The 24,291-nt window shown below is 46.0% G+C and overlaps 2 protein-coding genes across 5 annotated transcripts in view; one reads left to right on the forward strand and one right to left on the reverse strand.

Annotated features, from left to right (window-relative positions):
• Fbh1 (F-box DNA helicase 1) overlaps nucleotides 1–10,401 on the reverse strand; it is a 39,135-nt gene extending 28,734 nt beyond the window's left edge. Inside the window, exons 1-2 of one of the 3 annotated variants that reach the window (XM_032919621.1) lie at nucleotides 10,272–10,401; nucleotides 232–272 (exon numbers count right to left, since the gene is read on the reverse strand). Coding sequence is in view for 1 of the 3 variants with exons in the window: in XM_032919620.1 (XP_032775511.1) it covers nucleotide 10,272 (1 nt within the window). In the remaining 2 variants the exon portion in view is untranslated. Of the gene's footprint in view, nucleotides 1–231; nucleotides 273–5,561; nucleotides 5,636–10,271 lie in introns of those variants that run through there. The other 2 variants (XM_032919620.1, XM_032919623.1) reach the window with 2 other exon arrangements.
• A 306-nt stretch (nucleotides 10,402–10,707) lies between these two features.
• Nucleotides 10,708–22,901, forward strand: Ankrd16 (ankyrin repeat domain 16). Of its 2 annotated transcripts, XM_032884894.1 has the most exons (7): nucleotides 10,708–11,796; nucleotides 12,888–13,108; nucleotides 14,961–15,003; nucleotides 17,405–17,513; nucleotides 18,048–18,209; nucleotides 20,303–20,381; nucleotides 22,683–22,901. In XM_032884894.1, exons 1-7 carry the CDS (start codon nucleotides 11,456–11,458, stop codon nucleotides 22,838–22,840), a joined length of 1,113 nt encoding a protein of 370 aa, XP_032740785.1. In that variant the 5' UTR covers nucleotides 10,708–11,455; the 3' UTR covers nucleotides 22,841–22,901. The 2 variants fall into 2 exon arrangements, with proteins under 2 accessions (XP_032740785.1, XP_032740786.1); XM_032884895.1 differs by lacking the exon at nucleotides 10,708–11,796 and having other exon boundaries at nucleotides 12,944–13,034.
• The last annotated feature ends 1,390 nt before the right edge of the window (nucleotides 22,902–24,291 follow it).

The following is a 24,291-nucleotide window of genomic DNA, read 5'->3' on the forward strand; positions in this document are numbered from 1 at the left end:
GAGGGAACAGGGAAGAGACCTTAAGGGGTGAAGGAATGTGATACAAAAGAATTCACCACTAATTATTGGCGGTTAATCACCAGTAAGAAAATCACCATTAATCAATGGATAACAGACTTAGAACTTTCCAGCCTTCATTCAAGCCACGTTTATACAATAATCAGAAAATTAAGAGCTGGCTATAACTTCACTCTAGGAATAAAAACTTTCTGTGTGGAGAGAGAACCTTACCAATGCTGCCTTGGCTGGCCTCAGCTCAGACATCCTCCTGTCTGCCAAAATGAAAATTTGGACAGTTTACTTTCTATCAATGGAATGATTTAACTACTTCTTTTATATCACAACTTTAAAAAAAAGACAGGCCTGAGGATCTGAGTTCAGATCCCCAGAACCCACGTTAAGGGAGGTAGGGTGGAGCACAGCAGCTTAGGTCTGTGGTCCCAATCTGAGGACGCTAAGACAGGAAGGTTCCTGGGGCTTGCTGGCCAGCCTGTCTATCCAATCAGCAAACTCTGGGTTCCATGAAGAATGTCCCACAGAGTATGGAAGAAAGTGAGGAGTGAGATACTGACATCAACCTCTGGTTTATGTGATTACATGTGTGCAACACACATGCACACACACACACACACACACACACACACACACATGCATGGCACTGAAATACAGGGCAGAGAGTGGTAAAGCACTTTGCCTAGCATGCACAAGTCATGATACTCCAGGTTCAGGAGAGGTATTAAAGCCCTGGGTTAGTATCAATACATAATATTGAGTATAATACAGACCATGCTTCCTGTGACTATTTCTGCTTAGTACCCAGTTGAGAAATAACCCTTCCTACTTTTGGCTAATTCGTTGAAGTTTTAATATAAGTTTTTAAAACCTAAAATCCATGAACACTGTAACATTTCTAAAAATATTAATTCCATACACACTAATGTCCAGGAGGATGCTGGAGACCTTATGGCCATCTCAATTCAGAAGACGCAGGACTACTGTGTGAGGTACAACAGAATGTACAGAGCTCCAATGAAGGAAGCGCTGGGTAGCTCTGACTTAGGTCAGTCAATTTTATCTAAGATGTGTCATTGATTAATGAGAAAACACGAATGTTAAATCATATGCAGTTACCTACCTACTTCTCCATTTAGCAAAGCTTATTGAACTGAATAAAACACGGAAATATAAAGACAGGAAGTACGTGGCAGGCCAACTGCAGCCAATCCTGTGTTCCTAGGAATACCTTTAACCATAGCAGGCAGTAAATCTCAGTCACATACTTAGAATGGAAAAATCAAACACTTAATCCCCGCCCACTCTTGGGAACAAGAGGCTGGTGGGGTTTGATGAATTCAAAATCAACCTAGTCTACGTATGAGCCCAGGTTAGCCAGGGTTACATAGTGAAACCCTGTCTCAAAAAAACAAACAAAACCAAATCAAGTATCCTTTAAACTTCCAGTTTTATTAATACCCTCTGCTTTTGTTGAAACCTCTGCTCGCTAAACATGAAGCTGAATGCGCCTATAAGGAAGAAATGAATTTTTCTAGATTAAAAAAGTTGCTCCTGGCGCGCCCGAGCCCCTCGTGGGCTGCGGCCTTGTGGCATTACTGAGGACCGGAGCGTTGGGCCATCAGAGCCGTGTGGGTCAACTCGACTCTCGTGGGCGACCCCAGAAAGGCCCTGTGGGAATCCCGGCGTCGCCCCGCCACCATCATCAAGACTAAAAGAAAACTTTCTGCCCAGATCCTGGCATAACTGTCCTCTTAGAGACTCCACCCAGGAGCTGACTGAAAGAGATGCAGAGACCCACCGCCAAACATTGGATGGAGCTCAAGGAGTCTTGTGGAAGAGTCAGGGAATGATTGAGGGACCCAAAGAAGATAAGGACTCCACATGAAGACCAACAGAGTCAACTAACCTGTACCCTTGGAAGTTCCCAGAGACTGAATCACCAACCAAAGACCTAGACCCCGCACATATGTAGTAGATGTGCACCTTGATCTTCGTGTAGGTCCTCCAACAGCTGGAGCGGGGGCTGTCCCTGACTCTCTTACCTGTCCGTGGGTCCTGGTCCCCTAATTGGCTGGCTTGTCTGGATGTGCCTACTCCTGCAGAGACTTGACATGCCAAGGTAGAGTGACACCCAGAAAGGGACTCCTCCCTCTCAGATGTGAAGAGGAGGAGCAGGGGGAAGGAATTATGGGAGGGACTGGGAGAAGAGGAGATATTGAGATATAAAGTGAATAAATAAATTAATGAAAAAAAAAAGTTAGGCTGCGCGGTGGTGGCACACGCCTTTAATCCCAGCACTTGGGAGGCAGAGACAGGAAGATCCCTAAGAGTTCAAGGCCAGCCTGATCTACAGAGTGAGATCCACATTAGCCAGGACTGTTACATAGAGAAACCCTGTCTCAAAAACCAAAAAACAAACAACAAAAAAACCTTGAATTTTTCTATAAACTTGAGGATAACAATAAATGTAGATTCTGATTGTTATCTTAACAAATGAGACTTTACACAGGTGGGTAAAAAACCACTTGCCAAGCAGGCCTGACAAACCAAGTTCTATTCCCATAACCCATGGTGGAAGAAGAGCTTGTCCTTTTACCTCAGTCTGCACTCTGAATATTCATGGCATGGCATGTACACATCCACATTTACACAAACATACACAATGAAATAACTTCTTTTTAAAATGAGACTTGATATTTTACCTCTCCTGTCAGACCCTTGCATATAATACACAAAGCCCAGCTCAAATTTTGGCAGCAAAAGGAATGATATGAGGGCCGTTCCCAAGTACAGACACATCTTCAGGGACAGTGCTGGCTTGTAACCTGCAAGGCAACTGACCAACCCTGAGGTCCAAACCACCAGGAGTCTCTCTGCTTAAGTCTCAATACATCTAAGTGCTTCAACACTGACATGCACAGAGACTGCCCAGAACTGACTGACGTATCAGAGATCAGTTATCACTAGTCTAAAGATACGTCACACAAACTGGCCTGCACAGGATATACTTCTATGGATAATATCACCAAGAAGATAGGCAGTACTCAATTTATATAAATCTCGGATCTGGGTGCCAAATGCTTATCTGAAAGGAATAAGTTGAATAATAGAAGGCTTCTGAGAACCGGCGAAGAGAAACAACCAATTATCACACTCAGCTCTGTTTAGAATTCTGATGCCTACCAAATCTGCAACACAGTCTCTGATTTCTATGACTTAGGCAACAGAAAACAGGCCAATGGATTCCTCTACCTCTGTATACATGCATGTCTAATAGCAACCTTGGGACATTTCGGTAAAGCATGGACGAATGACTTCATCCCAACCAACCAATTAACAATGCCCTAATTAAAAGAGAAAGCTAAGGCGCTGATAATGACTATAAACTGGACATATGTCCTAATCATATGCCTAGGAATCAAAACACATGTAAGTGTGCTTCAAGGTAAGCAGCTCATGTCCTTTCACTGCTGTGCCCTCTGCATGCAGCCCTGTGGCGGGAATATAGTGTATTGTAGGGGACTGAGTGCTTGTGTGGTCTCCAAACTCTTCTGTTGCGATCCTAACCCCAATGTGATGCTACTAAGAATCAGACCTAACCAGGTGTAGTGGTGCCTGTAGCCCCTGCACTGGGGAGGCAGGGGCAGGAAGCCAGCCTTGGCCTCAAAGCCAGTTCAAGTTTGTCTTAGGCTACATGAGACTCTCTCCAGGGAGAGGGAGGGGAAGAGAGAGAAGGAGAAAATGAGAGTACATCTGGGTGACTAGGTCATAAGGGAGCCCATAAATGGATTAAGATTTTAGGAAAGGAAATCCAGGGGTCCGAGGTGCAACTTAAAAGTAAAGTAAAAGAGCTGTCTCCATGTGCAAAGCCTTGGGCTCAGTCTCCAAGCACAAAAACAGAAGCAAACAGCAATCCAGAGTGCTCCCCTGCCACTTCAGTCACAAGAGTGAAGACAGCCATCAGAGAACCAGGAAGCAATCCTTGACCAGACACCAGACAGGTGTTTTGATCTTGGACTTCCCAGCTTCCGGACTGTAAGAAATGTGTCATTTATAAACTAGCTAGTTTGTGGCCTTTGTTATGGAAACTAAATGGATTGACAGTGTACACCACTGCAAAGGCGAAGGACCGGCAAGAAGCTCCGCCCTGTGACCATGGCTGTCCTGTGACCAAGGCTGTCCTGCTGAGTTTTTATTCTCGAGCTGACACAAACTAGAGTCCCCTAGAACAGGCTCCAGAACTGGAAAACTACCTCTAGCAGACTGGCTTGTGGGCTCATCTGTGGGTCATTTCTGACTGCTATAGATATGGAAGGACCCACAGCACACTGTGAGTGTCGTCTTCAGCATAAGAAAGGTAGCTGTCATTGAGCAGTCAACAAGCAGGCATTCCTCTAGTCTCTACTTCAGTTCCTGCCTCAAGCTCCGGCCCTGGCACTGATGGAAACCTCTGAAGTGTAAAGTGAAACAAGCCCTTTCCTTTGGGCCATGCGTTTATCACAGCTATGGTAAAACAACTACAACACTGCCCTAAGGCATCCCAGCCCACTCTGACCGACTTCCAAGTCCTCCGGTGGAGACCACACCCTTGTCAGCTTACCTTGGACTATACTCATTACAAAGCCTCTGCTACTGGTCACTGAACCCAGAGACTCGTCTCACTATCATCTACCCCAGTGCTTAGCACACGCAGCACTACAATGGCAGACATTTACTTAGCTGTTCAACAGAAATTCTTGACTCTAACTGCCAGCTGGGCTTCATTTGCCTTGACTCATTTTTACTTTTTATTAAAAATGAGGGTTCTGTGGCACAGGCTATTGATCATTCCTCCTCCTCAGCACAGCCCCTCTGCACTTCTTGGTTCTGCTGCGATCGGTCTTGCTCCGGGCCTGGGCCCTTACCAATGCAGAGTCCATAGAAGGATGTGTATCTTGTGTGCTCCCATTTTCCCCACACCAAGTCAAACAGGCAGCTGATTCCCGTGGATGCTGATAGAACACTCTAGACCATGATGTGTTCTAAGGACACCCTGGGGAAGAATTCTCCTAGCAGCCCGAGTACTTGAAATTGCTGCTTTAAAAACAACCTTCTCCACCAAACACCCATGTGCACACACAAACACCCATGAGCTACCGCCACCTGGAACCTTTTTAGATTGTTATGCAATTTTAAAAAAATAAAGTTCTACCATTCGGTCCTTCTATGTTTGGAGGTATTGGTTATTACAATAAAGGTTATGCTAGTGATTCAGGATTACTTGAAATTGACATCAAGTAATCTTTGTCCCTCTATATTAAATAGAATTCATGCTAAAAAATCCTCTAGAACTTAGAGTTTATAGACCTACATAGACAAGAGGAAGACAGTAATTTCTTAGAACTCCTGGAGAAGCTGATTATTATTAAATAACTGTTCTTAGAAAACAAACAAACAAACAAAAAAAGCAAGCCAACTTCCTAGTACAAGGGTTCCTCACTGGAGAGAATGCTGCTCCAAACCCCAAATTTAACTTTGCTAATTAGATAACGTGCCCCCGACCTCACCTGTAGCTTCCCTACAAGCGCCAAACAATTCTCTGACAGATGGGCTTTGAAGACGCACAGGTAGACAGGTGAGGTACTGTGTGACAGTCCATTATTACTGTGACTCTGGTATTCGAAACGTCCAGTGACAGCCAGTGAGCCTGAGAATCCAAATAAATATGGCCAACTGTGTTATCCCTCAATTCCAGAATTCTAAGGCTGCCACTCAAGCTGGGAAGTACTTAGTGGTGATCCAACACTCCTGAGACACTTGTAATGCTTTCATGAATGTCTACTAAAGTAGGCTTTATATAGATTATTGTCTTAATATTTGTTGTGTTATATTATTAAAAGCAATTATTTTTATAATGACAATTTGTTTTCACTCTGAGGCTGTTTTCTGTAAGGTATGTAGGGAAGACAAGTGAAGGATGCATTTCTACCCAGCATCCTTTGTTTATGACCTCATAACTAACTGCTACTTAAGTGAAAAGCTGCACAGCTATGGGACTGCCTTCTACAGTTGGGCTGAGGTGGCTTCAGCTATCTCACAGCTCCTTAAGCTCCTTACAGCCCACAGCCTGCTTTAGTGTTTGCAGTGCCTTCCCTACGTTCTCGGTTCATCAGCAAAATATGGTTCAGTTAAACTGGGGCTTAGAAAAGACCTGCTTCAAGCCACAATGCAGCTCTTAAGCAATAGCACCAAGGGCTGGGAGGAGAGGTCAGTGGTGCGAGCCCTTGCTGCCCAAGGAGATGACTAGAATTCAGCTCCCAGCATCCATGTGTGGGCAGCTCCAGGGATCAATGATTCTTCTGCCCCTGTAGGCATTTGCACACTCTACACTCTGCTGTCCACATACATAAATTTCAACCTTTGTTTTATTTTTTTAACTAATAATACCACAGAAGAACTTGGCTTGTCTGACTGCTTGGCCTAGTGTGTTTTTGACTCTAACATTCTCCCTTTCTAGGTCTAAAAAATTTTACAGGAGGTTGGAAAAAAATATCTCACATTAGTGGATCATAAAGATATATAACTAATCCCAGTACTCAGGGATTGTGGGCCGGCTTGGAGGCAAAACTTTACTAAAAACGAAACAAACACCCTTAAGTTGAATTCTTCTATAATTTTAAAAACATTGTTCTATGTCACAACCAAAGACAGTTAACAACAAATATTCAGAAGCACTTAACTGTAAAGAAATGTCACTATACAGTCTATTGTACACACTCAAAATGGGAAAAACTTCTAAATACTTTGCTCTATTTAACTCTAGGAAAACAAACAAACACCAAACACAGGAGTGGACACCCCGTTCTCATTCCTCTTTCTGTCATTCAGGATTCATGTAAACCTAGCAGCCACTTCCTGCTTCTCTAAGCCCAAAGGTCCACATCAGGTGGCCCAATCTTTGCTGTGAGGACTGGGGTGGGGGAAGGATGCTGGTGTGTATGAATCGGGAGGCCAGGTCAAGCTCAGGTGTCAGTTCTCAGAATCTGTCCTATTTCTCTAGCTGAAACCCAGCACTCCCCTGATTCAGTTAGACTAGCTGGCCGGTAAGCTCTGGTACCTGCCTTGTCTCCCAGCGCTGAGATTACAAGGCATGCAATCTCATGCCTTGCAGGGTTTTTTGCTTTTAATGGATCCAAGGCAGGTCCTCATACCTGACTGGCAAGCACTTGACCAACTGAGTCGGTTTTCTCAGCCCAGCGGCCTCAATCTCTTGCGGTCACCTCATGCCCTGAAACACTGGCTACTTCCTTAAGCTCAGCACCCATTTATTATTACTGCAAGGACAGAAGGGCTAGGCTGCTCATTCTGTGTGCCTCGTTAGGAACAGCAGAACACAAATCACTATATACTGTCCACAATGTATCTTTATGTATTTGAAAATTATATTTATTTCTATTTTCTATTATTTATCTATTCATTCCTCAACCTCTTCTTTTTTTCTACCATATCCCAGATTTACTATGAACTCCATGAGGGCTTTCCTTATGGTATCCTTGTTGCTAACGCTATTTTAGACATTGGAGAGCATACAAAAATAAGTAAGCCTGACCATAAGGCAGCTACCAAAACAAACACAAATTGCTAAACATACAGCAATCCAAGCGCTACATAAATATACACATAAGGGCCTACGGTAGTAAATATAATTAGGACTGTTAGAAGAATCTCCATAAAGAGATGAGCCTTAAATGATGAATGGGATTCAGTTAGGCACACACAAAAACAAAACAAAACAAAACAAAAAAACAAAAACAAAAAACAAACAAAAAAACCTATATGAATAAAAGCCAAAGGAATGGCAAAATGTGTGACAGAAAAGTTCCATTTCTTCACAACAAAAAGCTAACTCATGGGCAATGAAAAAATAACAAGGCGGGAGAATGAACTTGGGCCAGAGACTACAAGGGTCCTCTTACATACTGCTAAAGACATTGGCCTTTATTGCACAGGCAACTCAGAATAACATGCTGTCATTTAAAAGCAAGGCCATCACACAGCCAAGTTTAGACAGACATGGAGATTGCCAGCAAAACAAATCAGAAAGTCGTGGGACCAAGCTAGACAAGAACTGAAGAAGGCCTGAGAGCAAAAGTGGGGTAGTGAGGACACGTGAGCATCCACAAGGTGTGAAGACCAAAGAAAAATGGAGGACAACTGACTCTGCTTGTGGACCGTGAAGAGAGCCGACAGCATTAGCTATGTTAGAAAGCAAAGGAAGAAATGGCTGCTTTCATCACTTTTCAAACAGTGGAAGGCCTAAAGTCTCCATTTTAGAAATAATTTTTCAGGGTTTCTTCTTGTGGTTTTGATGTTTTGGTTGGTGGCTGGTCTGCCTTGCTTTGCTGAGGTAGCGTCTTAAGCTAACTAAATGCTGGGCTGATCAAGTGTGTGCCACCAAGTCCAGATTATTTTGTTTTTAGAGGTTCTGTAGAATACCCAGTTAAAGCTCCAGGGAGTTCTGTGAAACCTAAGAAGAGTCTTCAAAGAGCTTGTAAATGACAGCTCTGACAATGTAAGAGCTGGCTTTGGTGATAATTTGTAGAAGTTTTGTCAAATCCAGAACAGCAAAGACAAAAGCTACATTTGTCTAAAAGTCAGCCTGGGAGGGGACAGAGAAATATAAGAAGCGTGTGTGTGTGTGTGTGTGTGTGTGTGTGTGTGTGTGTGTGTGTGTGTGTGTGTTAGAAACACATTTGAAATTAGAATTCAGGGCTGGAGAGATGGCTCAGTGGTTAGGAGCACTGACTGCTCTACCAAAGATCCTGAGTTCAAATCCCAGCAACCACATGGTAGCTCATAACCATCTGTAATGAGATCTGACACCCTCTTCTGGTGTGTCTGAAGACAGCTGCAGTGTACTTACAGATAATAAGTAAATAAGTAAGCAAATAAAAAGATAAATCTTTAAAAAAAGATAAAAAAAATAGAATTCAAATAGTTTTATGTATTCACAAATCAAGAAAACAGTTAAGGACTGATCCCTCAACAGCGACACCCAAGTACCAAAGATCCACGAAACACAACAAAAGTCAGATTGAAAAATCCCAATCCCAATGACAGTTACAAGGCAATTGAGGCAGTAAAGGCCTCAAACTCCGAGGACCTTCACTGAAGAAATAGGCAGTGAGAGAAGCAATAGCCCTATTCATAAATTTAAAACATAAATACCTACCCCTCTCCAGAAAAATCACTAGGGCTATAGGTTCACAGAAAATATAGATTCACAGAAAATATATAGTTTCTCAAAGGGAAACACAGACCAAAGTAAATTCATAAAGCAGAGGAGAGGCAGAATCTTATTTGGAATACCAATTAAATAACCAACTTCATCCTCTTGTGAACCAGGATTCTCAGTTTTGTTTAAAGGACGGGAAACTTAAGAGATATAAAGTAAGAAAACGTGAAATCATTTCTAAGGGAGAAGTAGGTAGCCCAGACTAGCCTCGAACTCGAGACCCTCTTGCTTCAGTCTCTCGAACGTTGAGACTTAAACCATACAAAGTAGCAAAAAGTTTTAAACTATCAGACGCCTCAACTTTCCAATACCTGGTTAAAAAAAAAAATCACTAACTTCATTAGGCCTCAATGCCCTCGCCTCTAAAACCTGAATGCTACCTATAGATCGTTTATGGAATAGACAATGTCAGGCGCTCAGTGAACCACAATACAGTGCCAAATGCAAAGAAATTGTTTTCAGCCTGGCAGTGGCGACTTCCATTTTACTCCCCAAACAGAAACACCGTCAGGTTAAATGCCTAGTTCTTCGAAAGGAAGCCAATAAAGGTTGCTCGGATCTCAAAGAGCCCTCCAAAAGCCGCCCCCAGGCCTTCTCGCGTCCCCTAAATCACTATCACCTTTTCAGGTGAGGGGGTGGGAGACTACCAAGGCAAACACAAACGTCAGGAGCAGCATACAATGACTCGCCCAAGGTCAAAAACATTACAGTGGAGACAAGCCAGGTTTGCCAGCAGCTAAGGCTATTTCTTCTCAGGTGCTGCCCCTTCCGGCGCCTCAGGGAGCGGCTAAGGGATGCGGGTCTGCAGAGAGCTTCCGGCCTCCTCCTGCAGGCCCACTCCTGACCACCGCGGGCGCGGCCAGCTCCTACACCCACCCTCAGCTAGGGCCCCACCCCCCGAGGCCAAGACCCCTGCGCGGGGCCCCCACAATATGAAGTTTGCCCGGCTCGCACCCCACTCCAAATCCACGGTCTCACGCACTATGGCGGCCCGGCCCTGGTCCCCGCCGCCGACACCACCCGGCCGACGCCGCTGGACATCCAGCCTTTCCCCGACCAGCAAGCCCCTCCTTCGGCCCAGACAGCGAGCAGAGACGACTGCAGACTTCCTCCGCGAGCTCCGCCTCTTCGCTGCCAAGACTCAACCTCCAACCGGAGACGACGGACGGACACGTGAACCAATGGGAACTCCGAACTGGAAGGGTCGCGCGGAGAGACAGACTCTAATGCCAATCCGCACGCGAAGCGGGAAGGGGCGTGGCTCAGTTTCTTGAGCCACGCCCCGTCTTGCTTCCGCTACCGCGGAGGAGGCGAAGGAAACTTTCCCAGAGTTCCTTCGAGCTCCCTTGGTTCCCGCGGGGGCTGAGGAGGCAGCAGCGGGTGGGGAGGGGGCTGGGGTCGGCTGTGGATTGAGTGAGGATCGGGCGGAGCACAAGGACACGGCCGGGCTCTGAGAGGCCCCAGAAACCCTTGCTGTTGGGAGCTGGGTCAGCCGAAGGATGCGGCTGTGCAGCCCTGCAGACATCCTTGCAGCAGACGTGGGCCAGCTATGCTCCAGGGTGGTGGGCAGGGTGCGCCCGGCTGCGGAGAGCTGGCCACACTGCAGCTCGGCTGCCTGTGCAGCTACCACCGGAGCAGGCCAGCAAACATCCCCATAGGCTGTATGGTGGAGAGCAGACCACATCTGGGGTGCGATGTCAGGCTGCAAAGCCCTTCTGCCCCATTTCAGGGCATCGCGGTACGCCGACACACTCCATTCTGATAGGTCTTCCGTCCCTAGATCACTTGGGTACAAGGGACAGCTCCAGGATGTCAGGTGCACCTCCTTACCCCAAGCTGCCCGAGGCCCCACCCTGGCTAGTCGGCATGTTTGGAGCGCGGTAACCAAAGTGACCTACGAGTGTGCATGTTGTCGCCTGAGGAGACGCCATTCTACAATGGAAATTGTGACTTCCAAACCAGGGCAAGAGGCATAAAAAAGAAGCTGGCGGACAGATCCGGCTGGGGGGCGGGGCGGAGAGTCTAGGGAAACCGTCACGTGCAGGAAGCGGAAGCGCAAGTGCCAACCTTCTCTAAGCTTCTCCCAACCTATCATAGCACGGGTCTGCATCTAGGAAGACTGGACGTGGGTCTTCCTCTTACTTTTGTCCACCCTGGTCCAGGGCGATGGCTCCTCCTGGGGATCCGAAGCGTCTCTGCAGGCTGGTGCAGGAGGGCCAGCTGCGCGCCCTGCGGGAAGAGCTGGAGGTAGCCGGAGGTTGCTGGGATCCAGAGATGTTCCGAGGCAGCCAAGGGCCAGCTGGGGACACCCTTCTCCACTTCGCATCACGCCACGGGCGCCAGGACATCCTAGCGTACCTAGTGGAGGCTTGGAGTATGGACATCGAGGCCGCCAACCGAGACTACAAGCGGCCTCTGCATGAAGCTGCCTCAATGGGCCACCGGGACTGCGTGCGCTACCTCCTGGGCCGAGGTGCAGTGGTGGACTCCTTGAAGAAGGCGGACTGGTAGGTGCCCAGCCTAGGGTCCAGAACAGCTATATCGACACTCCCTGAAGAATCGCAGATTTTCATGTATGTTTCAGTGTGTTCGTTAGATGTATAATCTTCTCAGCTTCTAATCCTCTTCCCGACCTTCTTTTCTTGTGTGTTTGATTCTTCAGTTGAGACAATCCCTTCCCGTTGAAAGAGTATGTTGAAATGTAATCAAGTGGAGTGTAACGGCTGCTAGTGTGCCCAAGATGCGTTTTTTTTTTTTCTGAAGACATTTCGCTAAATTACCTATTCACGATTACAGTATTTTAATTTGCATGGCCACAGTGCAAATAAGTACTGTTGACAAAATTCAGTTGGCCATGCACCGAATATTTTTTGTCACGAAGAGCCTTTCAGAGCCACCAGCAAGAATGTTGGTGGATGGGTTGGGGATTTAGCTCAGTGGTAGAGCGCTTGCCTAGTAAGCGCAAGGCCCTGGGTTCGGTCCCCAGCTCCGAAAAAAAAGAAAAGAAAAAAAAAAAGAATGTTGGTGGATACTCCTCCACCACACAAAACAATTTCATTTCTTGCTACATTGGCATCTCTTATTTTTAGTTCCGTGTCTCGTTCCTGAGAGGCTGTAAACTTCTTTAGGCTCATGAAGTTCCTGCCTTTAAGTTATTTCAAGTCTGTCACAACATACGGGCTGGGACATAGATCAGAGGCGGTGCACCCTCCTAGCATCCGTGAGCTTCTTAAGTTTGACCTCAGCACATTAAGGACATGAGAGAACCATATAATTGAAAGTGTGTCTTTTGTAAAGATGTAGTTCCGTTATATCTTGAGGGTTATCTGTGGATTTTTATCAGTCTTCTGCTTGGTTCATAAATGGACTTTGCCTCTCAGACAACCTTCTAGGACAACCTACTACTGTGTATGTACATTCAGAATCAGTTTCCCCTTGTTATTCCTCCGTGGTCCTCAGAGAAGTCAGAGACCGACCATCTAAGGTGTTTTCCCGCCACGCCCCCCACCAGACTCCTCTAGGATTTCCCCCTGTACCAAAGACATCCATAATGTGAAGACAAATACCTCAGCTCCTTTCCATTCCTGGTTGGCCTTAGGACTCCTCTGATGATGGCTTGCACAAGGAAGAACCTTGAGGTGATCCAGGACCTTGTAGAACACGGTGCCAACCCACTCCTGAAGAACAAGGATGGCTGGAACAGTTTCCACATTGCCAGCAGGGAAGGCGACCCTGTGATCCTCCGGTACTTGCTCACTGTCTGCCCAGACGTTTGGAAAACAGAGAGCAAAATCAGAAGAACTCCTTTACACACTGCAGGTACACCCTGCAAGCTCTGTAGTCTGCAGCTGGCTCTGCCCAAGCACTGTCTCCAGTTTGTAGTTCAAGCCACCTGCAGGGGAGTGGAGGATTTGGGAAAACAGAAGTCAAGGCAGCAGGACATCTTGTGCCCTCTTGGCAAACCAAAAGTTTCTAAAGTGACAAAACCTGCGGCTAATAGGTCCTTATGTCAGTCCAGTTTTCCTGGGTATCTGTCTTACCCTTCCTGGTTAGTCATATGGTAATCTGCTCTGTTCCTTCTAAAGTCCGTGACCCTGGGTCTTGGCCTGTATTGGGGCAAATGTCCTCTTTAGCTTTTAATAGTGGTAATGATACCATGCTGTCGAGTCCTAGGGAAAAGCAAAATTAGAGTGGAATGTGTGGGTAATAGTCTCACGAGTCTAATCACAGGCAGTCACAGGCGGCATAGTGCATGCCTGTAATTTTTGCACTCGGGGAGCTGAGGCAGCAGGATTAAGGCCAGCAGGGCAATGTTGGGGGACCCTGTGTCATAACTCCTAATACCCCACCTCCCAAAGAGAGAAACTTGGGAACTAATTAGTGTAAGAGGCAGTTCATTGACTCAGAATCCTGAGCTCTTACTTCTCTAGACCAATCCCTGAGACAGTCTGCATAACAAGCAACCAGCGTGGGCTGGAGAGATGGCTCAGCGGTTAAGAGCACTGACTGCTCTTCTAGAGGTCCTGAGTTCAATTCCCAGCACCCACATGGTGGCTCGCAGCCCTCTGTAATGGGATCGGATGCCCTCTTCTGGTGTGTCTGACAACAGCTACAGTGTACTCATATATAATAAATGAATAAATCTTTAGAAAAAAAAAAAAAAAAAAAGCAAGCAGCCAGTGGTTCTCCAGCCACAGCTGACCCTCAGGGATCAAGAAATTCTTTTTGAAACTTTTTGAATAAGTAGGAAAAAAATCCTCCACACAGTTCATAAATTACTTAGCCAGCTCTCCTATCACCCCACCCCCACCACACACACACACACACACACACACACACACACACACGAGATTCCCTTGGAGAACCAGTCAGCAACTTATCACCAAAATAAAGGAAACGGAGGGCAGAGAGTCAGAATCGTTCCTGTTGAGTGTAGGCATCTTCAATAGGAGGAGTAACTTTCTGGATAATTTTCATAGAGTCCTATAAAGTAGATTACAGTCAAAATGTTTTTTGCAGTTTTCTGGCGGGAGACCACACTGCCCTTTGAACCTCACAGTGCTAAAGGGAGGAAATAATAAGTTTAAAATTAAAAGTTTGCCGTGCAAGGGCTCCTAGAGATGAAATACCAGGCGTGTAAAGTGAAACCATCATTCTCTACCATATATTTAGTTGAATTTTTCCTTGTTGGGACAGCAATTGTACCTGCTTTAGGTTTGCCTCTGTGAGAAAACCAGGGCAGACGTGGCTGAGGACAAGACTCAGCGGTTAAAAGCACTTATCACTCTAGCAGGGGACCCGGGTTCAGTTCCCCACACTCAAGGGGTGGCTCAAACCCATGTCTAGATCCCAAGCTTCAAGGGATCCGTCACCCTCCTCTGACCTCTGTGGGTAGGATTCATACATGTGACACACCTACAAACGTGTAGGCAAAATAGTTACGTACAGAAAATAGAATAAAAACAGCAAAGTTAAAAGAAATGATGGGCAGAACAAGTTAGGGGAATACGAATTGTGCTTGTTTTTAATTATTTCCTCATTGTGCTGGGAGAAAACCCAGGGTTTTGCACATGCTCAGTCAGTGTTTAGACAATGTGCTGCCTCCCCTGTCAAAGTTTCAAGTACGTGCTAAAATGTTCCAATTGTCTCCATTCTTCACCCCCCCCCCCAGCAATGCACGGCTGTTTCGAAGCAGTCCAGGAGCTTCTTGAGAGGTAAGCACAAAACGGGAAGTTGGCGGAAAGTATCTCTCAGGTATGACAAGGAGCTAGTCCTCCTTTTACAGAGAGCTCAGAGTCCGCAAACGGCAAGGCCTACGTACCAACGAGCATTGCAGGGAGTTCATTGTCCCCATAGGAGCATGTGGTAAGATACATTAATGAAGTATATAATAATAAAGTATATATTAATAAAGACCCTGAAAAAGTAAATGTCTCAGCACCAGCCAAACAAAAGCTGTTCACCTGAGAACAACAGCTGCACGTGAGGAGCCAGGAAGCTGTTTGCACCCAGAAAAAGTAGAATGCGTTTGAGAGACTGGAATGGTTCACAGTATGCTGAAGTCTAAACAGAGAATACGGATGCTGTGGACCATTGTGAAAAGTTTGCATCTTATTCCAAGCATGTGAGGTAACATTGAGAAGTTGAGTTGGTTGGTTTTGAGATTTCTGATATTAAAGGTATGCACCACCATGCCCAACCTTGTTGAAAGGTTGGGTTTTCCTCTTTTGCTTTGTTTTTTAGATTTACTTATTTTCATTTTCTGTGTATGAATGTTTAGCTCGCGTGCATGCCGGGTGCCTGTGGAGGCCAGAAGAGGGTGTCAGAAGGACTCAAACCCCAGTCCTCTGGGAGAACAATACTATCACCTCTGAGCTCTCTCTCCTAGCCCTTTGTTGAATGGTTTTTAAGCCAAGGGTTGTGAGAAATCAGTTTTCTGGGATCACCTGGTTATAAAATGTAAATGGACCTGGGATAGGAACAGGTTTCTGTGAGATTGTCTCTTAGGTTGACAGAGTGAAACAGGAAAGTAATAGTGGTAGCAGGGTTGAAGAGATGAGAATAGAATAGTGTGGTGGTTCCGATAAGAATGGCCCCATATATTTGAATGCTTAGCCACCAGGGAGTAGCGCTATTTGAAAGGATTAGAAGGATTAAGATTAGCGGCCCTGCTGGAGGAATTGCATCACTGGGGAGTGGGTTTTGAGGTTTTGAAAGCCCATGCCAAGCCTAGGCTCTCTTTGTCAATGGATCAGGATATAACTCTCAGCTACTGCCCAAGTGCCTGCCTGTATGCCACCATGCTCTGCGATGATAACGGGTCAAGCCTCTGAAACCGTAAGCCAGCTCCAAACTAAATGGTTTTTTTTTCATAAAGAGTTACCTTTACAGCAGTAGAACAGTGACTAAGGCAATGAAGAAGAGGTGGGTTGAGGGTTTCTCTTAGAAGTCGAATCAGTAACAAAAGCTGAATAATTTGATAGTGGGATCTGAGAGGGCCTGGGGAGGTAGCTCACTGGGAGAGTGCTTGCTTGGCATATTTAAGGCCTTGAATTCCATCCCCAGCACCATCAAAAATAGATAGAGGAGAGGCAAGGGAACACCAGGGGTGACTTACAGTGTGGGGCCTGTGCTACTTGCTGAGATGTTGAACACTGGAAGAGGAACAGGTTTGGGGGAAGCATAAAAATTCTACCTTGGGACAAGCGGAGTAGTTCCATCTCTGTGAGAGATCAAAGCAAAGAGTTCAGATAAGCAGAGACAAGATGGGCCAGGTACAAATGGGGGCTTTGTAACCTACGCGTGCTGGCGTGAGGTCCGAAGTGGGAAAGATAACTCGGTCAAAGCAAAGAGCGTCCCTGCGTCCTAAAAGCATGTGCCAAACACCTAGAGCCACAGCTCTGCCTTTCTGCACATTTGTAAATACTCTTCACTGAAGAAACACTCCTCGAGCGCCTTTGTGGGTTAGGTCTGGGTAATGAGCTAAGCATAGCTCCCCTCCAGTGGCCTTCGTAGGCCAATGAGGACGACTGTGGGTAAATAATAGTCCCACGGAACCCCAGAATTAAAAAGCTGCATGCAGTGTTGCACATCTGTAATTCTAGCCCTCCAGAGACTGAGGCAAGAAAAGCATGAATCCCAGGCCAGGCTGGACTGCACAGCAGGATGTCTATGGTTGTTCCAGGGGGCGAGGGCAGAAGGATGGAGGGATGGACGGGGGTGGGGATCATGAGGAGAAGGTAGTGATGAGAAGAATGTCAGGAGGCTGTTGTCAGTAGACTTGTGCATGAGTGTGAAAGCAGAGAGGGGGAGGAGTTGTAACTAGCCTGGATTCAGAATTAATTACATTATGTATGTAATGGGTTGGGAGAGAAAAGAGAAAGACAGTACTCAGGGTGACTACAGAAGCAGCAGCTGAGCAGCTGACAAAAGGAAGGGTCTCACAGACATGGTAGGGCTTAAAGAGGGAAGTCCCCCAAGTCCTAGAGCTCGGTTCAGAGGCTGTCACGGATTATCAGTGAGGCACACAGCCCGCCCGTAGACTATCATGTCACCTCTCTTGGGTTTGAAGTGGTGATTATTCACAGCTCTGCCATTTTCTGGATTTGGCTATAGATGTCACTATGAACCAGACTGTAGAGACAACTGTGGTGTCACACCCTTCATGGATGCAATTCAGTGCGGCCATGTCAGCATAGCCAAGCTGCTCCTTGAAAACCACGAGGTATAAAGGGGCTTTGCTTATTCCTTTATTTCTTCTGTAGAAGTTTTAGATCTGGGGAATAAACAATATGTCATCATTCATCTGCTGGCTTCAAATTCTGGCTCCTCTGAGTTTCCCTAGTGGGAGGACCTTTGGCCTTTGTACATATCAGTGCATTACTGTTCCCATCTCTAAGATGGTGACAAAATGTACTTTCTTCAGAAGGCTCCTACAAGGGTTAAGTGACGCTGGGTTTGGGGCTCAAAGTAAAGTGCTGACATAGCATAGCATAGCACGCTCAGGACCCTGGACATGTTCCAGGGAGAATCCAATAGTCCAACATACAGAATGCAGTTAAGGAACTAAGGATTAAGTAAATGTTGTCCTTTAATAGTAATAGCAACAAACTTCAAGTCCTTTGCTAATCAGGCAGAAATCATATGCTCTGTCCAGAAGAACCACCGAGAAAGCTAAGCTTCCCCAAAACATCTACAGGACAGACCATGGGCCCAGATTCCTCTGCATTTGACACTGCTCCTCTTTCCTACCTACTAGGCTTGCTCTTCAGCTACAGATAGTCTGGGGGCCCAGGCTCTACACCGAGCAGCTGTCACTGGGCAGGATGAAGCCATCCGATTCCTGGTGTGCGGTCTTGGCATTGATGTCGATGTGAGAGCGAAGTCAAGCCAGCTCACAGCACTTCTTTATGCAGCGAAGGTCAGTTGCTTCTCCCGTCAGCACTCCTTTAGGCTTGCTTTGCTCCAGTGACGGACAGCTCTGTAGTCCTGGCATCTTTGGCTCCGTGTGTATTCTACATTCCTGAGATGTTGGTGATTCCAAGTCTTTTATCTTTTCTTTTTTTTTTTTTTTTTCTTTTTTTTTTGGAGCTGGGGACCGAACCCAGGGCCTTGCGCTTGCTAGGCAAGCGCTCTACCACTGAGCTAAATCCCCAACCCCCCTTTTTTTTTAAAGATTTATTTATTTATAAGTATAAGTACACTGTAGCTGTCTTCAGACACAGCAGAAGAGGGCATCAGATCTCATTACAGATGGCTGTGAGCCACCATGTGGTTGCTGGGATTTGAACTCAGGACCTCTGGAAGAACAGTCAGTTCTCTTAACCACTGAGCCATCTCTCCAGCCCTTATGTTTTCAAATAGAAACCTGACTTTTTTTATTTTAGAAAAAAAAAAATGGAGAGATAGGGGCTGGAGAAATGGCTCAGAGGTTAAAAGCAGTATCTGTTCTTCCAGAGGTCTTGAGTTCAATTCCCAACAACCACATGGTAGCCCACGGTACTCTTTTCTGGTGTGCTGGCATACGTGCATGTAAAATACTGTATACTGAATAAATAAAACATTTTAAAAGAGAGATAACTTTTTTGTTTGCATGTTTGTCTGCTTGCTTGCTTTTCAATACAGGGTTTCTCTCTGTAGCCCTGGTGGTTCAGGAACCACTCTGTAGACCATACTGGACGCAGAGATCCTGTCTGCCTCTGCCTCCCAAGGGAACTCTTAAATCTATCTCATGCTTGGGCTTTATGTACCCTTCCCCCTCTTGTTTCCAGGAATAATGTTATTTAAAACCATAAAGATGTTGAAGGGTGATGGAGGCTTTCTCAGTTGTCTCTAAGCATTTGCAAACTGCAAAATTCCACGTCAGTATAGCCATGCCGAAACTATTAAAAATAAGTGAGTAGGAGGCTGGGGAGAGAGCCCAGTGGTCATGGTGCTTGCTGCTCTTGTTCCCAGCACCCACAGCAGGCAAATCACAACTGTCTGTAACCCCAGCTCCAGGGGAGTCTGTGATGTCACGACCTTCGTGGTATAACTCAGTTCAGCCATGTTAGCATAGCTTGGAAATATCCTTGGAAAACACAAGTAGTTTTGCTTATTCCTTTATTTCTTTAGATATTTTAGATCTTCTAGCCTCAACAGACACATCTCTCTCTCTCTCTCTCTCTCTCTCTCACACACACACACACACACACGTGAAAGTAAAATAATTTGCTAAGAATTTACAAACAAGCAAAGATTCGTTATATGCAATCTGTAGGTCTTTCTTGTATTGAGTTCAGAAGTTAAAAATCTCTTTAAGTGACACAAAGGAATTGCATCTATTGATCTCTCCAATGTATAAAACATTAAGGATGTGCATAAATATTTTCCTAGAGAAAAAGCTATTTTTTTAGAACCTTGCTTACTATACACTATTGAGAAGTTATGTGCCTTTATTTAGAAGCAAAGGCACACACTTTCTGACCAACAACCCCCCCCCACACACACACACACACACACACTTCTGAATACAAGGGATAGGTCCCTGAATGGCCTGAGTGCCATCATATAAACATGGGAAGAAAAGCTAACATTTCCTCTAGAAATCTTGTTTTAGTCTCCCACTGACAGGCGCGACGGTGCGTATGAGTTACTGTGTGAGTGGCTCTGTGTGTAGTAGGATCTCTCTTCTGAGAGCCTCAGTCTTTCAACTCCCCTCTGCCTTTACAGTTTTAAACAAAAAGTTCATATGATCGGGAAATTTTGGAATTGTGATTTCCCTATAAACCACAAGGTTTTGTTCTGCTGACCTTGATGGAAATTCAGTTGTATGATCCACCCTGACAACTGAGCGTTACCATTGTCGAGTGATTCATGCTAGAATCACGGGGGATATAAACCTTCCTTAAAACAGGAAGACTGAGCATTCGCAGTGGCTGTGTCAGGAAGAGTTCCCGGTACGTGCTAGAGGATGTCTTTAAAGCTTTGGCTTTGTCCTCGTCACAGTGGTAATGAACTTGTTTCAATACTCAGGAAGGACAGACGAGCACAGTTCAAACTCTGTTGTCCTTGGGTGCCGACATCAACTCCACAGATGAACGAAATCGCTCAGGTAGGAATACAGATGATTCATGGACGTTTCCCTTTGAAGCACTGATGTGGGCTACACACCCAAATTACACACAGCCCTACATTCAGTCCCTACCCCTGAAAAAAAAAGTCTCTTCCTTAAAATAGCTTTTCATTTGTAAATACTATTAGAGCTGTTGGTATTGATGTCATGATTTTTGGTTTTGCCTTTTTGGTGTTGAAAATGTTAGTGTGTGTGTGTGTGTGTGTGTGTGTGTGTGTGTGTGTGTGTGTGTGTGTGTGTTGGTGCTTTGCCTGCATGTATATAAGTGTACTGTGTGCACGCCTGGTGCCTGTGGAGGCCAGAAGAGGGTGCTGGGTTACTTTGAACTGGTTCCAGAATGTTGTTAATTACCATGAGGTTGCAGGGAATTCGACCCCTGGGTCCTCTAAAAGAGCAGCCAATGCTCTTAACTATTGAACCCTCTCTCCCTTATTCTTTGTTTCTGAGACGAGATCTCAAAAAAAGAACCTATGTAGACCTGGCTGGCCTCAATGCCAGAACTAAAGGCTACCACAAATATTTGGCATCGTGACCGTGGTGGGGAACACTAACCACCATCCTGCGACTGTGGTTGGTTGGTTTCTGTGGATTTTTTTACCTCCAGATTTATTTATTTATTCTTACGTGCACGTATTTTTTTTTTTTTTGGTTCTTTTTTTTTTCGGAGCTGGGGACCGAACCCAGACGTATTTTTTATGAACAAGTGCCACATACGTGCAGATGCCCCGAGGCCAGAAGAAGGCACCGGTTAGAACTGGAGGTGCCGGGAACTGAACTCAGGTCCTCTCTAAGGGCAGCAAGTATTCTTCACTGCTGAGGCCTCTCTCCAACCCCTGAGACTGTTATTTGAAGCCATAACAATGTGCGTAAGGTGAAAGCATTTCCTACCTCCTCTATGAGGACTTTAAATAGATTTAAAGAGATAGAGTCCGGGGTTGGGGATTTAGCTAAGTGGTAGAGCGCTTGCCGAGCAAGCACAAGGCCCTGGGTTCGTCCCCAGCTCCAAAAAAAGAACCAAAAAAAAAAAAAAAAAGAGAGATAGAGTCCCAGTGTTTTTCTTTCTATGTGTACTAGGGACCAAGCCCAGGGCCAGTAGACATGATCTAGCCTTGAGCTGCATCCCCACCGCTGTGCAGAGCTGATCCTTTATAGCTGATGTTAGAAGAAAGCGCTCAATTAGCATGATTCTTCCAGCCAAGGACCATCTTCCCGGTTCAATGGGATCAGGCTGCAGAGACTCACAGACGACCGATCTCACTTGCAGGGCATACAGGATAGCTGCTGCTAGTTAGAGCAGGCATTGGGACCTGCTCCCAGAGACCAGAAAGCCTTTGGACTCTTAGCATGCCCGGACCTTTTAGTGCTGATTTCTGCACATGGAGTAGAAAGATTGGTCAACAGAGTTTTAACACTAAGTCATGGTAATTCAGCAAAATATTAAGGAGCTTTTATCTCCCGTTAAAACCATGATTAAATAGCACCCAAGAGTGAACCTAGGGAGAAACCGTCTCCTCCTGCTCGCCACTAACTGGGAAAGCATCTTAGATTTTCTGATTTATTTTTTTGTTTTTTGTTTTTTGTTTTTTTTTGGTTTTTTGTTTGTTTGTTTGTTTGTTTTTTTGGTTGTTGAGACAGATTTTCTCTATGTAGCTCTGGCTGTCCTGGAACTCAGTACATAAAATAGGTAGACACCCAGAGCTCACTGAAATCTGCCTCCCATTTGCCGGGATCAAAGGCGTGTACCACCACACTCAGCAGGTTTGTTTTCTTTAGTAAAAATTGTAACCCAGTCAGGTTAAAACTGCAATCCAGGGGTTGGGGATTTAGCTCAGTGGTAAAGCGCTTGCCTAGCAAGTGCAAGGCCCTGGGTTCGGTCCCCAGCTTTGGAAAAAAAAAAAAGAAAAAGAAAAAAGAAAAGGAAAAAAAAAACTGCAGTCCAACATGGGCCACCATGGGTGGGTATGGCGATGTGAAATGTGTGTAACTGGAGAGCTGGCAAGAGGACACAGTCAGTGAAAGCACTTGCAGCCGAGCCTGGTAGCCTGCATTTGATCCGCCAGGGCCTGCACGGTGGGAGAGAGGCAGTTCCTGCATGTTGTCCTCTCACTCCTCTCTCCACAGGTACTGCGGCAGGTACACACACACACACACACACACACACACACACACACACACACGCCCAGAGTGCACAGACGTAAGCTGTGTAGAACCGAATAATCCAACATTTGTTTCCGAGTGCAGAGCATGTTCTCAGCGTCGATCACCCGTGTCTCCCTTTAGCCCTGCATCTGGCCTGTGCGGGTCAGCACGCGGCTTGCGCCAGTTTCCTCCGACAGTCAGGGCTGAAGGATTCCGCAGACCTAACAGGCGCCTTGGCCCAGCAACCCACGAGGGGCGTGGCTATCCTTCAGGACTTTGACCCCGGCGTGAATTCATGAGGATGCTTGGAGACGGAGGCTGCGGAGTGCGTGGTCATTCACGCCATGCTTCTTCAGTTGCGTGAGTTACTCCTCAGCCCGCGTTTCCACCTCCTCCTGTCTTCCTTCTGCATGTTCTTTGACTGAATAGCCAGGAGTCCGGATGCCGGGCATGTCATGTGACCTTAGCCGCGGTTCAGTTTTCTTTTTTCAAACCGTAATGAGGATTGAACTCAGAGCCTTGCCTGTGCCACGCAAGGGCAGTGTGGCTAAAGGACAGCACCAGCCCCAGATCTTGGCTTTTCTCCCCTTCCAGGAAGAATGAGATTAAATGAGGCATGTGCATCCTCAGGGAAGTGAAGGTGACAGATCTGTCTTTAAATATATGAAAATCTAATAAAGCAAAATATAAACTGCTATTTACTTGAGCTATAAAACGTAGTTGACCTATTCAGTTTTTCCCTTTATAACTTGCACGTGGCCCCGCGGCTTCATAGCCAGGAAGGACGTGTTTTTGCCGTTTACAACAACATTTATAAGGACGCTTAACGGACAGATACTTTTCTTACATATGAGTGGACAGTTTGCCTGCATGGATGTCAGTGTGTCACTTGCATGCCTGGTGCCCTTGGAGGCCAGAGAGGGCATCAGAGTCCCTGGGACTGGAGTTAGAGCCGCGAGCCTCCATGTGGATGCTGGGACTCAAACCCCAGGTCTTCTGAGAGAACAGTCAGTGCTCTTAACCACTAAGCTGAGCCATCTCTCCAACCCCAGGCAGAAGATCTTAAACGTGAAGGAGTTTCTGTTTGTTCGAGTAGACAAGTTCTGTCACGAGCAGGATTTGACCCATTAGTTTAGTACTACGACATTCCTCCCTCACTCTGTGTTGTTCTTACCTTGCAGAACAGCAAAGACCTCCAGCTCCTCTTAATTAGTCTCCTACGGAGTTCATACCCCCACCACCCCTGCCCCACCCCGTTTCTAACCACCAGATAGATATTAAGTAGAAACACGATCCTACCTGGTAATCCCTTTGTCCTACACTTTACACCCGTGCTCTTCCCAGACGTGATTACCATTCTCCCTTGTGTCAGAGGGCTCTCTGTTTCGATGCCTTTGGGGTCTGAGGATGATACTGGTGTGTGATATGTTGGGGCCAAAAGGTCATCCTTAGCACACACATAAGCATTCTCTCTGTTCCCATTCATATTCTCTCTCTCCCCTCACCCTCCCTCCTTCCCTCCCCAGCACGAGCCTCTCTGTGTGCCTCAGATTCGTAATATTTCTAAGCTCTGCGTGCTGAGATTCAAGGCCTGAGCCTCATTGCCTGCTATCTTGTTTGCTAATCTTCACTCATAACTAATTCTCACGAATCCCGTCGCTTCTGCCCTTCCCAGTACTAGACTGTAAATGTTGACTACTACAAGCCACTGCTTAAATTACTCAGCAGCCAGAGGTGGTAGTGGTTATCA

This window comes from Rattus rattus, chromosome 14, assembly GCF_011064425.1.
Source record: "Rattus rattus isolate New Zealand chromosome 14, Rrattus_CSIRO_v1, whole genome shotgun sequence".
Taxonomy (NCBI): Eukaryota; Metazoa; Chordata; class Mammalia; order Rodentia; family Muridae; genus Rattus; species Rattus rattus.

Coding starts and splice junctions, on each gene's coding strand:
- Ankrd16 (XM_032884894.1), top strand. CDS start 11,456: ATGGCTCCTCCTGGGGATCCGAAGCGTCTCTGCAGGCTGGTGCAGGAG. Junction 13,109..14,960: donor AACTCCTTTACACACTGCAG/GTACACCCTGCA, acceptor CCCCCCCCCCAG/CAATGCACGGCTGTTTCGAA. Junction 20,382..22,682: donor AGATGAACGAAATCGCTCAG/GTAGGAATACAG, acceptor GTCTCCCTTTAG/CCCTGCATCTGGCCTGTGCG.